Source organism: Schistocerca nitens, chromosome 5, assembly GCF_023898315.1.
Source record: "Schistocerca nitens isolate TAMUIC-IGC-003100 chromosome 5, iqSchNite1.1, whole genome shotgun sequence".
Lineage (NCBI taxonomy): Eukaryota > Metazoa > Arthropoda > Insecta > Orthoptera > Acrididae > Schistocerca > Schistocerca nitens.
The window spans coordinates 604,471,556-604,486,251 of record NC_064618.1 but is presented as its reverse complement, the minus strand read 5'-3'; the positions used below and the strand labels follow the sequence as shown (position 1 = coordinate 604,486,251).

General features: G+C 43.9%; 1 protein-coding gene across 1 annotated transcript in view; it reads right to left on the bottom strand.

The window, feature by feature from the left end:
- Positions 1-12,607, bottom strand: part of LOC126260603 (sodium channel protein Nach-like) — a 223,214-nt gene extending 210,607 nt beyond the window's left edge. Inside the window, exons 1-2 of the mRNA XM_049957939.1 lie at positions 12,578-12,607; positions 4,764-5,020 (exon numbers count right to left, since the gene is read on the bottom strand). Coding sequence (XP_049813896.1) covers positions 4,764-5,020; positions 12,578-12,607 — 287 coding nt within the window. The remainder of the gene's footprint in view (positions 1-4,763; positions 5,021-12,577) is intronic.
- Positions 12,608-14,696: the final 2,089 nt, after the last annotated feature.

Sequence of the window (14,696 nt, the reverse complement as noted above, 5' to 3'; positions counted from 1 at the left end):
GGCCGACCATCCTATTGCACTCCAGACGTTCTTTATGAGTGATAAATCAAGCGACTGGTAAAGCCTGTCAAGGACCTCTGCAGTCTCAAGGCGTTTGTGGAGTGAACTACATTGTGGGGCTTTGAATTATCATGTTAGACTGTGCGGATACTCTTTATCATGACTGCTGTCAGAACAGGGTTTACCATTCTCGTCACATATCGGCCTTGTAGTATTCTACAGCTCCTCACATCTTGATTCTAGGGCCTGCAGTGGTACAGATCTCGAGAATCTTGTTATGTATCACCAGATCGTCTCCGGGTGCCTTCCCATCGATCTGAGTGTCACAAATGGGTGCAAATTTCAAAGCTGAACGCCGAAGGATGCAGCTCAATGCTCCGATTGGCTCTAGCTACGCACCACACAAGTCTCTTTGGGTTTGGTGTCAGCAGTAAAAGGCGCCAGATCAACTTGAGATGCCAAGTCAGTTTCCATTAATCCAATCACGGCGGTTCTTCGTAACACTCTGTCTGTAATCACTTCCCTGATGTCATCGGACTATCCGGACTATTGGTCAAAGCCTGTTGAAGAATACAACAATCTTTTCTTGGTGTACTCCTTTTGGAAGGACCCATGACCACTATTCTTGTCATGAGTTCATTTCTTCATCTCTCTTTCTGGAGTCATTGCAATAGAACCAAACATCTGTGAAATTTGTTGGTGTGATGCTTCCCTGTCCCTCACGCTCATCCAGAAGGTAGCAACTGGCTGGACGTGCATCATCTCTAGGCAAGTCGGGTTGAGAGCTTCATGTGAAAAGTTCCAGAAACGTTAGACAAACCCAATAGTCATGATATACTTGCACCATTCTTCATATCTTTTGGATAGAAAATACCGAACGTCAGCTCGCTTACGGATGAAAATGAAGTCAAATATTGTACTGTCATGGAAGTATTGTAGTATCAGTTTGGTCGCCTTTGGTCAAGGTGTTCATGGTCTGACACCTCCATATCCGTCAGTGTATATCACGATGTCTTTGTTCTGGTATGCAGCGATCTTCTCGGATTATCTGTACACTAAGTAAGTCGTCTTAAAATACGGTTTTCACAAGCTTCCTATTAATCTGCAGTCGAAGCGCTGAGTGTCTCCGGAACCGAAAGGATATCTAACAAAGCGACGCAGATAAACTCACCGTGTCAAGGGCGTGCTGTGGATTACTCCAATCAGATGCCACTGCAACCAGAACAAGAAGTCGCTAGAGGTGACCCAAATATTTCAACATCTAATACTCCCACTTATAACGACCCAAATGAAAACCATTCGTCTAGATGCCACTTTCGTGGTTGTCATCTATGTTTATCAATCTAAAAGACACGTGCTTCATTCTAACAGCTAGTAAAATTTTGATTAAAAATAATGAGACTTGTCCGTTGAGGACTTAGGTTGCCAGCATTCTGTCAAAAAATATGGGTCGAGAAAACAGTTAAGATACTTTCTAGTAAATAAGTTGGGAACTGTAGAATGAAGCGATGGTCGATGAGCTGCTGATGCGGAAGCAACGCAGACCAATCCATAACAAACAAAATTTTCTTCAGAACATACTTCAGCCTTCTAAAATATTCTCACAACGAACTACTTAATCGCAATTGAAAATAAAATTTCGGAAGAAAATTTAGTCGTTCATTCTAACATTCGTCTAATGATTTCTCTGGGCTGTGTGTTGAAGAGGAGAAGATCAAGAGTTCTAAATTATGAAGACGCCTACACACTGATCAGCCAGAACATTATGACCACCGACCTACTATCGATATAAACCTTGCCAGGCGATTGCAGCCTCACCTCGCGAGGAATGACTGCTAGTCAGACACACGCACGGTGCTAGTAGTATCGGTAAGCGTGCTGGTCGTGTGTAGAATGGGGAAGGAGCGCGATTTATCTGCGTTTGACCGAAGATATATTCTGATGGTACGGGGACTCGGCACGAGCATTACGGAAACTGCACGACTTTTCGGGTGTTGCAGGAATGCTGTGGTGTTTTCAGCAATTGGCGAAACCAAGTGAAACTACGCCCAAACGTCGTTGGTCACCCCTCATTACAGATGTCGGACGTCATAGGTTGGAGAGACTGGTAAAACAGGGTGTGCAGCCAACTGTGGCGGATAAACATCAGACTTTAATCTGGGCAGAGTGCAATTGTGTCTGAACACACGGTGCACCGAACATTCCTAACGATGGGTTTCCGCAGCCGACGATCTATACATGTGTGCCGATGTTAACACCACGATATCGGCAACTACGACTGAAAAGTGTACGTGACATCGGCACTGGACGCTGGCACAATGGCAGAACGTTGCATGGTCTGACGAATCTCGATACCTTCTTCATCATGCCGATGAGAGGCCCCGAATCCGTTGTCTTGCAGGGGAACAGCTCCTTGACAGCTGCACTGCCAGACGGAGACAAGCTGGCGGCGGCTCCATTTATGCTCTAGGGAACATTCACGTGACCATCCATGGGTCCAGTGAAGCTCATGCAAGGAACCATGATGACCAAGGACTATCGCATGCTGTTTGCAGACCACGTACACTCCTTCATGACGATCATGGTTTCCGACAGCGGTGGCATTTATCAATAAGATAATGCGCCATGTCACGGTGCCAGGAGTGTGATGGAGTGTTTCCAGGAACACAAAGTTCTAATTGATGTGCTATACCCTCCCCCCAGCTCGTCGATTTGCTGCACTATATTTGTCCAGACGAAGTTCACGCTTAGCCTAAACGTCTCTGTTCTTCAAAAAAAAATGTTCAAATGTGTGTGAAATCTTATGGGACTTAACTGCTAAGGTCATCAGTCCCTAAGCTTACACACTACTTAACCTAAATTATCATAAGGACAAACACACACACCCATGCCCGAGGGAGGACTCGAACCGCTACGCTCGCAGGTTCGAATCCTGCCTCGGGCATGGATGTGTGTGATGTCCTTAGGTTGGTTAGGTTTAAGTAGTTCTAAGTTCTAGGGGACTGATGACCACAGATGTTAAGTCCCATAGTGCTCAGAGCCATTTGAACCATTTTTTAGGACTCGAACCTCCGCCGGGATCAACCGCACAGTTCATGACTGCAGCGCCTGAGACCGCTCGGCTAGTCCCGCGCGGCTCTGTTCTTCAACGATAAACACTCTTATTTCAGTCAGTTTTTGTGCATTTTTTACTGATGTGTCTTTTGTTCAGATTCATTTCTTGTCCGTCCCACCGAAAATTACAGCTAGGTTTATGGACGTTCAATTCTTTCTTTCTGGTTTCGGTAGACTGGACAGTCTCCAGTAAAACACGTTCTAAACAATCAACGATAGTCTTTAAATACTTAAATAATACCGTTTTTTACGTTTCTGAAATGATAAACATTTATAGATTGATTAACATGAGCTATCTTCCGTCTTTTTGAAAATAAATTTTAAGGGACGTCTTTGTAACGATAATGAAGCAACTCAATGCACAGCCTTGAAAGCAGTAGGACTTGCAACAAGAGACGATAAGTTCAGAGTAGAAAGGTTAAGTTGTTCTGTGAAGAATTGAGTGGTAATGAAGCTAACAGATTAGTATTTGTAGACGTGTAATTTGGGAGAGTAGGATACATGGGCTTTGGGGCAGGGTAATAGGATGGAGGCTGTGCATATGGGGAAGGATGTGTGAGGAATAAGATTGGAAAGAAATGGAACACTGGTGTGAGAGAAAAAGGAGAGTGGTTTATGTCTGATAAGAAAGGCAAAGTTCAAGACGGATTCAATTTCCTGGTATGGGGAAGCTATTGGAGTTGCGTTGAAACAGGATATTGAGTGTATAAAGGTTTACAGTTGGCTGGATGTGTTGGTATTCGCTCGAAGATATGCCAGCATTGTGAAATAGAGGAGAAATGATAATGAGGTAGAGGCATTTTATGAGTGGGTGATGGATTCGTGTAGGAGAAGTAAGACAAAATGGCTCTAAGCACTTTGGGACTTAACATCTGAGGTCATCAGTTCCCAAAACTTAGAACTACTTTAACCTAATTAACCTAAGGACATCACACACATCCACGCCGGAGGCAGGATTCGAACCTGCGACCGCAGCAGCAGCGCGGTTCCGGACTGAAGCGCCTAGAGCCACTCGGCCACAACGGCCGCCTTAAGTGAGACAGAGTATATGGTATTCAAGATTATGGGGGTACTGATAGAAGATGGGTGGAGAGTGGAGAGGATATCCAGGCATTAATGGCAGGGAGGAGAATGATTCGGAGCAAAGCATTGGAAGTGCAGATAACTGTGGAGGGATGCATTCCCCAAGTGCGACCAGTTCGTAAATTTATTCTGCAGCGGACACTCTATTGGGTGGTTATGGGGTTGGGTTTCGATGTGGGTTTACAGTCAAGTGTCAAGGTATTTTAGGATGATAGGTAATAGGATTAAGTAATTGGATTTGGAAGGGGGCACTGTGAGTATCAGGAGGTGGAGTTACGAGAGACCATCGTATTAATGTCAGGAAGTGGAGAAAGTGAACAAAGCAGGTGCTTTAGCGGATTTCCTAGAGAAGACTGGATTTTGGGTACCTTCGATGGAAGGATGATGGATAATTCTGAATCGCTAATGGAGACACGGGCTGTTACTTAGGAAGGATTTAATGGGTCGACATGACAAATGAGAAGGAATGTGGATTTTGCGTTTTTTGAAGTAGGTGAATAAATTTTAGAGCTATTAGGTTGTGGCAGCTACCCTCGGAGACGCACCGGTAAGTAGAGTGTGTTTACCTGGCGGCGCGTCCGCACAGCCCGGGCGCCAGGTAGCGGAAGCCGTGCAGTGTGGTGCCCTGCGCGTACTCGGCCAGCACGCGGCGCCACATAGCGGCCACTCGCTGTCCTCGCGTGCCGCGACGCACTACACGCACCTCCGGCCTCCCGCAAACACTCCTCATTAACTGTGGCGGCAGCGGCAGCGGCAGCGGCGACACGTCGATTGCAGTCTCCGACTCTCTGACGACTCCTCTCTTTTGTTCCCCATCGACTGCCTACGCCGCAAAGAATGCTTTAATGGCGTACCAAACGCACAATATAAAATCAGTTAGCGCACACGTAATGAGAGACTCGAACAAAGAGTTGACGATTTCCTCGCCTGCTGCAATGGTCTAAACTGTAAAACACGCTCTTCTAGGGCACTGAAATTAATAATACGTTTCTATACGACCACCCCCAATACCAATGTTGTTTTTCACTAGGCACGGCGCGGTCTGTGGGAGAGGGTACTGGTGTCAAGTCCAGTCGAGTACGGAGCGTTGGGCCTGTTTACGAGCTCTAATTTCTTCTCTCATACTCATGATCCCTACGCGAGAAATGCAGCGGGGACAATAGAAGAAAAAACTAATGTCGGACTCTTGGCTCGGAGACTCCAAAGGATAGGTTCAGCCGCCTAGTTGTAGAAGGTTTTATTCGGCCGCGCACAGTGCACAATAGCCCTTTTCTTGCGGATATGTGAGATTACGGCCAGAAAGCCTGGTACGTTACTGAACCGGTGCCGCCAACGTTTGACGGGTGACATACTACAGGTGAAGACCACAACGAATTCACTGTGCCTGCCGGCGCGGAATGCAGTGACGAAACTGTTGGTACCGCCAACTTATAGCAGTGGGACTGAACTTTTGATGTGGCTGGACAGAACTGCTAGTATTGCCGACTTGAGCCGAGGGTTTAAATAACTTAGCACGTTCCGGCGATAGCCTAAACAATCGGGCCCGGATGGCCATCCGCGTGCCTCTGTGAGAGCTCATGACGTGGCGTAGCAAAACAGTGCCCTGCTGACAGCGCTCTCTGCTCCGACACGTATACTGCCTATCGGTGAAGTTGCCGCCCCTATACGCTGTGGATGCGACTTGTAGCTCCGTGGTAAACAACCGAGTCGTAATGTCTCGGTGCTGATGAAAGCCGTTTACCCATGTCCTCCTGGTGGGGCGACTGCCTTCACGACTTGCCTGGTGTGCTGAGAAATCGATTACCAGGCGGATGTAACACACAATATATACTCAGCAAGTTTTAAGTTTGAAGAAAATAAATATTGACAATAAACAAAAAAGAAGTAGTGGCTTATTATACCGCCTCTTTCTATATCGCAACAGATCGATACAACACAAAAGATACCTTCCCTTGACACTCACTCTATTTAAGTACTTAAATAGTAACGGTAGGAAGAACAGCAAGAGTGTCTAGTGTTGTTAGAAAAATCTAGAAGCCCTGTCAGACAACACAACAGTGCTGCTGTCCTACCTGCCTGCACAGTCGAGGTCGCTAACGGCCCTCACTTTGCGTCCCACTGAGAAAAGCTTTCGAATTTAATACAGGACAATGGCGGAAAGGAACTTTAAGCCACCACACCTGCTCGCCTTGCCGGCCAGATTCTAGCAGTGACAATTTCATCCACCTCCGAGTCGACAACCACCGCACAGGTGCGCATTACCAACGTCGGCTACGCAGCCGGATGAGACAGCAGAACTGCTAAGTCGTCTAATTTGAAACCTGATTTTCCAAATTTGTCTAACAGGACTTCACAGTTAATCTTTCCCTTCTTTCTGTGATTACTACTTAAATGTTTAAATACGCGTAGAGTCATTGGAGGATCTCTTTTGTTTCATATGGGCTCTGTCGACCTGTTACGATATAGGAAGACGTAGTATAATAGGCCGCCACTGGTGGTATAATAGGCCGCCACTTTATTGCAGTTCTACTTACTTCAAACTTGCTCAGCACTTACTATGACATGCCTTTTACTTATGAGTCATACACTTTTTGAAATATTATGCCTGGTGTCAGAAAGAAATTTCTTTTATGGAAGCTTACGCAATAAGCAAAAAAATGGTTCTTATAATATGAGGCCCGTGGCATAAGAAAAAAATTACAAGAAACACACTTCTGTTAAATTAAATGTAGTTAAATGATTGTACAAATTAGAAATCGTCTCGATGATCGTCCACATATTTTTCTGTCTTTTTTAGATCCATTCTTTGCTCGATAGTGCCATTAGATTTCTTATTATGTCTTGCTTATTTATTTTGAATTAGGCGTTAACACTTTACGAGGATTCCGCAACAAAAAACTGAACAAATGTTCCAGAGTCATTATAATTTGTGCTCTCTTATGTTACAGGCTCATGCTGCCAGAATCAACGGAGCTCATAATTTCAACACCATCATCTTCTTAAACAAAATTTATCGTCGTCTAACGTTGAGTGTAAAGTATAATATAAATACTGTAACATCATTCTTTACAGGTGTGTAATACAAGAAAAATACCATAATGCGTATTTACGTAGGTATATCTGTAGTAATATTGCCACAATCCACCACCTCGAAAAGTGTTTGTCGGCGGCGAAAACAAGATAACTTCCATTTCACTGATTGCGCGGCCACTCCCGCCGGAGGTTCAAGTCTTCCCTCGGGCATATGTGTGTGTGTGTGTGTGTGTGTGTGTGTGTGTGTGTGTGTGTTGTTCTTAGCATAAATTAGTTTAAGTAGTGTGTAAGTCTTGGGACCGCTGACCTCAGCAATTTGGTCCCTTGGGAATTCACACACATTAGAACATTTTTATTAAGATAACCTCACTGCTCAGTGGTAAAACTAGCTACTGCGTCAGAGCGTTCTACAGGCGTAACTACGAACTAGTATTTGTAATTGATAACATTCACCACCAGAATGGGAAGCTTTGTATGTACATACAAAGGGGCGAAATTACTTGTGCCCACTATAGGCCTTTATCCACAATTGTTGTGCGCCTTTGGATTCCTTAGACGTTTCACCCAAAACAATTTCATAAGTACCTCTGAAATTGCTCAAGAGAAAGTCTCACTAGAGGATTCGGCACGGTTTGTTCAACAAATGCACAGCGGTTTTCACATTTTGCTTGTTTATGTTCAGTATCTCGCATTTATTCGTATTTAAGAAGAATTGCCGTGCAGTAATTAACATCATTGTTGCTCGTTTTTGACTCGTACTTTCAGTTTCGTTTGACTTCGGCCTTTCAGAGTAACATACTGTGTTACGTCACTAAAGCAAAGTATTTAGCCAAGGCTTTATTAGGATATTCTGAATGATTATTCAACAAAGTGGTACGGTGTCTCAAATTTTTCGGAAAGTTGGGAAGGCGGAATGTATCTGTTCGCTTGAAATGTCATTTGCAAGATATCGTGTGAGATCGAACCGAACTGTGTTTCACACGGAGTGGTACATCCCCACAACAGATGGGTCATGCCTGTACGTGTTCCTCGCGCAGTATTTCCTTTGCATATGACGTCGTGGTCCCACTGTAGGCGCAAGCGCCTGATTGTTACGGATTAGCTTTGGGTAAAGTTGTAAATTGGTGTTGTCTGGAAACTCGTTGAGCTGGGATTCTGATTCGAGTGTCATTGTGAAGAGCTTGCATAGCACTTATAAAGACCTAAGAAGTAAAATTATTCGCCGGAATGTAAGTGAAAATCGACATTGAAATAAAAATTAGAAAGTAATGGAAAACGTCGTCTCATATGACTAGTAATTCTGCCTGTAACTATATAAAACGCTACTCAGAGAGAAACGCGTTTCGATAGGTATCCAAAAACCTCAAAAAGTCCGCAGCGAACGAGGAAGCTATGGTAGCGTCGGAAAAGAAATGGAAAACCGGTGCAAAGCGATTATGTAGCTGGCCGATCGGACGCACAGTGGGAAGCGATAATAATAACTTGTGATTTATCTTTTCTGTAACAATTATACTACTCTGTGTAACCACTGTATTAAAGATACTGAACTAAATTTCGTATTAAAAAAACACATGTTTTATGATTTTACCCGATTTTTTTTTACAAAGAATCTACTGCGTGAACACGAAATGCCCACACAGAAATATTTTAGCTCGATGAATATCGTTAAGATCGAGAGTACAATATGCTTCGGTATCCTGCAGCAGACTAACACGTTGTCTTCTAGTCTGTGAAGTTACGTAGAAAATGTCGCTGTGTGTCTCTGAGCTTTTACTACGCCGTGGTCATCTGGATTCTATCTGTGACTACTGAGTCAACGGCGGGCCGCTTGTGTGCGCCGTATCGACATTAAATCAACGACCACCCGAGGACGTCCTCCGGATATGGGAGCGAAACGATGGGCTACCTAACGGATCGCCCAGGTCACAGCATAATAACTGGGAAAATTTTAGTAACTTTAACCTTTACGTGAGCGAGTTTGCGTTTCACAATGAGCTTTTACTGTTATGTTTGTTAGAAGCTTGTTTGAGAAAAACAGCCTTCTAACAAGCACCGAAACTAAAAATGGGAATATCACCCACTAGACATGAGTCTGCAGCAACAGTCATATTTCTTCGCTGTTAATAAAATCACTCGATATTTGTTGTGTAAGGATGAATTAATTTAGTTTAAATTCTTGGGGAAGGAACAGTTGTGACATTAGGTTAAGGTCATTTAGAGAACCACAGCAAACGAGGACCGGTATATTTGGGTGAACTATTGAATTTCTGCTCCTCTTGATTTCGATTGCAGGGTTTTTGGCGGAATGTCAGGTCTGGTATCCATTATTACAGAGGAAATGAACGATTTTATTCGCCAGAAGTTAAAGGAGTGAAGGCAGCTGATCTTAGACAAAGATACAGGACGTAGATAATTATCGTGAAATATTTCAAAGAAAGTACTGTTACACCGTGTCAACACTATAACGCAATGGCTACCCGTGTACAGCTTACAAGAGTACGGATGTATCGAATTTTACCTCTACGAATCTATCCTGGGCCCAAGACGACATATGGTGCAGGTGTACACTCAGTCTGTTAGGGAGTGTAATGAACTTTTGGGATCTGCAGAAAAGACTATTCGTCAGTTGATCTGAGAATTCGACTCGGAGTGAACGAGTCGGGGCACTAAAACGCGAGGTAGTGCAGTGGCTAGACCACTGGAATCGCATTCGGGAGGACGACGGTTCAATCCCGGGTGCGGCCATCCTGATTTAGGTTTTCCGTCATTTCCCTAAATCGCTCCAGGAAAGTGCTGGGATGGTTCCTTTGAAAGGGCACAGCCGACTTCCTTCCCCGTCCTTCCCTAATCCGATGAGACCGATGACCTGGCAGTCTGGTCTCCTCCCCCAAAAACAATCCAACCCCCCCCCCCCCCTTCAGGCACTAAAACAATAAGAGTGCGAAGTGTATTCCTTACGGCTAAGGAAAATGTAAATAGTGTGTTCATGTGCATGTACTCTCAATGTCACGGACTGTGCGGCTGGTCCCGGCGGAGGTTCGAGTCCTCCCTCGGGCATGGGTGTGCGTGTTTGTCCTTAGGATAATTTAGGTTCAAAAAATGGCTCTGAGCACTATGGGACTTAACATCTATGGTCATCAGTCCCCTAGAACTTAGAACTACTGAAACCTAACTAACCTAAGGACAGCACACAACACCCAGTCATCACGAGGCAGAGAAAATCCCTGACCCCGCCGGGAATCGAACCAGGGAACCCGGGCGCGGGAAGCGAGAACGCTACCGCACGACCACGAGCTGCGGACGATAATTTATGTTAAGTAGTGTGTAAGCTTACGCATTGATGACCTTAGCAGTCAAGTCCCTTACGATTTCACACACATTTGAACATTTTTACTCTGAATGGACTTTAGATAGACGTAGGTAAAACACACTCAAGACATAATAAACGCTGTGCTGTATAATGTTTTTCTATCAAAACTTGGTCACTGAGCTAGTTTTACTGAAGACTGGCGGTAGCTGATTGAGTGCACTCGTTTCACAGAGTCACACGCTTACGGAAGTTATTACAATGATACGTGTACCTCGGGAGTAAGTTGCTCGGAAATGCTGTCTACAAATAGTGCGAACTCGAATCAATACTGAGACCATGAACAGTTTATAAAATCAATAAATGACCGAGCAACTTACTAGCCGCTAACACATCTTAAGATGACCGGTAAATTATTTGATTTTTATGTAAATCCTACAAATAAATTGTTCATGGAAAAGTGAAGGATTTTTCTCTGTCTCTAAAGAAGATTTACTGCTATTCTACAAGTACCTTACCATAACCTAAGTATTGTCATTCAGCTGTTGTCAGCTACACTTGACTGGCCAGAAAGTAATGTGGGATCAACAGAAAATTAAAATTACAATGTTGGACCCCGGCAAGAAAAGTGACACAAGAGAAAATTCGGCAGTTTTTAATTTTATCAGTGAAAAATAGGTGTGAACTGTTCCAACGTGCACTAAAAACGTCATATATCTATCTCCCAATTTATGCACTTGATGACAGTTGTGCCAGTTTTGTTGTAGGCTACTTCATGATTCGCCATGACAAGAAAAGTATCACTTCAGCATTGCTACTAGCAGGTGTCCATGGGTCATTTAAAAAGAGCCGCAGATCCGGAGTTGTGAAATTTTTCATGTATGAGGTGAAACAGAATATTTAATGTCAATGATTATTACAATGTCAGTGATTATACAGTGTCTGTATCTTACATTACAATGTCCTTCAGACGTGCATACACGTCTGATGGAACAGACACTGTTGGTTGGTTGGCTGATTTGGGGGAGGAGACCCTTTCAAAGACACCATCCCGGAACTTCCCTAAAACGATTTCGGGAAATCACGGAAAACGTAAATCAGGAAGGCCTCAAGCAGGTTTGAACCGTCTCCCCCCCCCTCCCCCCTCCTCCCCTCTGAATGCAAGTCCTGTGTGCTAACCACTGCGCTACCTCGCCCGGTGAACAGACACTCTTTTGACGATTACAGTTGCTGTAAATATTAGGAAATTTCGTGTGTAGCAGCATATAAGGCAAAAATGGAAGTTTCTGCTATAAAAAAAGTTAATACACAATGGCTTTCCTTTGCGAAAAGTACTTCCACATTAAATAACACATTTATGATTCTGTATTTTTTGTAAATAGTGTTCCATAAATTGTACCTAATCTATGTTCCTTACTAAATTGTATTAATTTTCATAAATTACAACTTTGCATTTTTCTAATACGATTTCGAGTTGTTTTTTTTTTATTTTAGCTGAAATACAAATTTTTGTGATGGAGGTTCGAGTTTTTGGAATATCAGGAAAAGTGACATAATATGAAGAATTAATTAATAATTACCCCATACCAGCTCTTATTCTACTTGTACAGAACTATATGTCCATGTGACATTTGAATAGACTATGACGGAATTTACTGACAGAATCACTTATTTAAAATTAAGGGACGCTTGTATTATTTCAGTATAAGTTTTGCTTTCAGTCGCTTTATCTCAAGTATTTCATTTTTTTAGTTTTGTCACTGTTCTTACCGGGGTGCGATGTGGTAAAAGGTAATATAGACAGAATACGAATGAGAAGAAATTCAGGGAACAATTGACGAATGGAAATGAACGAAACAAGTCTCTAAATATGCTATGGAAACAGAAACACTGTCTTAGAATGCAGAGTTGTATCTTCACCCATCCATGTTTAGACGTAATTGGTGTTTTGATCACAAGAACCTCTAATAGAAAAAGCAGAATAATGGAGGGAGTATTTTTGCATCGAGATGTTTCTCTAGTGACGTGAGAATTTATCACTCTCATCTGGCCCGCAAGATCATTAATCATTGCTATCATTCGCTCTCGTTATCTACGAAGTCAGTCGCTTGCGGGCAAACAGCAATCAGTCTTGTGACACGGAAAGGTGTTTGTTTTCGTTGCGCGCGAGCGCAGTTTGCGCTGGGCTCGTTAGCAGTCGCGGCGCCCCGCCACGCCATGTGGAGGCGCTTCGCGGCGGAGTTCTCCGCGCAGACCTCGCTGCACGGCTGCCGGCAGGTGGCCAAACCCGGCACCAGCGCTGCCGGCAGGTGAGCGGCGTCCAGCAGCGCCGGGCTAGGCGCCGCGTTCTAATCAGGCCCCTCACACGCACCTAATCACGTTCGAAGACTATAATTCCATGTAAACGTCTCAAACTGCCAGATGCTGAACACGTCCGTCATGCAAACTGTTACCACCAGACGAAACTACAGTCTGTAAGCGTAAGCTTCTGCGGCCGTTGTCACTGTCAATAAAATTGTTCTGTGCTGTTGACCGTATTGTCGATATATAAAACTGCCTGACGTTTCGGCCACTGTTGCTTGTGGCCTTCCTCAGGGCTTTGTACTAAACTGACTGTTGAGTGAGAGAGACTTTAGATCAAATACTGTTTACGTAATCAGCTCCCTCCGCTACGTGTAAGATATAGTCTCTCTCATTCAGCAGTCAGCTCAGCACAAAGCCCTGAGGAAGGCTATTTGCAATAGTGGCCGAAACGTCGGACAGTTTTATGTATTGACAATGCGGTCAACAGCCCAGAAGAATTTTATTGACAGAAACTACAGTCGTCTGGCCGAAACAATGGCTTCTTTGATTGCTCTGGGAGATGGCTCACTGGAACTACAGCAAATAAAATATCATTCACTTTATTACGTGAATGAATAAGAAGATTTAAATAACTTGGTACATCCTTTGCTATAGCAGTGCTTGATAATTTACAGATGTCATTGACTACTAAAGCGTCACTTGAAGCTCTAGTTAACAAACGGTTCTCAACATTTACAAAAGTACTTTTCCATCTGAGAATTGAATAACTAATCCTACTCGAAGTGTTTGACTGCTTCAGTTGCCGTCACGAACTGGGCAGAAAGTTCCCTCGCTCGACTGTATATTCACCTCCATGCAAGGGCGCTGCTGTGCTGAGAGAGGCGGCGTGTCTTCTTTAGCCTTTCCCATTCGTCACTGCGGATTGCAGCGAGACATCTCTAATGTCTGTGGTACCGATATGCATTGCTGACTTTGCTGTGGCGCCGCGTTCTTTGTTCAGTATAACAGAAACGACGTCTGTGACACCAGGAATTACTTCCACCATGAACATTACCTAGATCATTCTTCGTAAAAGTTTAATCATAATCAAACCAGCCGAATATTCCATACCTTCTTAGGTAACACTGGGGTGGGTCGTGATTGTGAAATGTTACGAGCTGACAAGCACTACTGTGGTTGACGGCCTCACACATAACACAAAAATTATTTAATTAATATTTTCAGGACGAGCGGGGTAAAGAATAATCCTAGTTAGGTAAGAACAGTGGATATTTATTGCAAAAGATCAAGAAATTGCGAAATTGAATCTGTACAATTACAACATTCAATTAATTCCATTGGCACAACAAATGCCTTCTTTCCAGAAATCGCGTCCCCCATTTCCCCGACAGAAACACTTAAATGGTTGATACTGTCTAGCCTCTTCATTAGTAATAATCTGCACCTTGACTGGTGCTGACATCAGAGAGCTCAGAGAGTAATCTAATGGAACTGGACATATTTATCGTTACGGTTCCCTATGTCTCAAGCTGTGGCACATGGTTCAAATGGCTCTGAGCACTATGGGACTTAACATCTGAGGTCATCAGTCCCCTAGAACTTAGAACTTGAACCACACTCTGATAGGGCTGAAGAACTGCAGGTTATTCTTTTTGGATGGTTGTCTTTAGTGCCCCCTTTCAAACGTCGGCGATGCCCCTGAAAATGGGAGACGGTCTTCGCAGGGCCACATCACCGGATGACTTTGTGGCGGGCTCTAAAATTCTGGCCTTCAGCTGCTGAGAAAAAACTGCCAGCTCGGCCCAAACCTGCCCAAATTCCGTTGCTTCCTCAGTCTCTCTCACTGTCCTAGCAA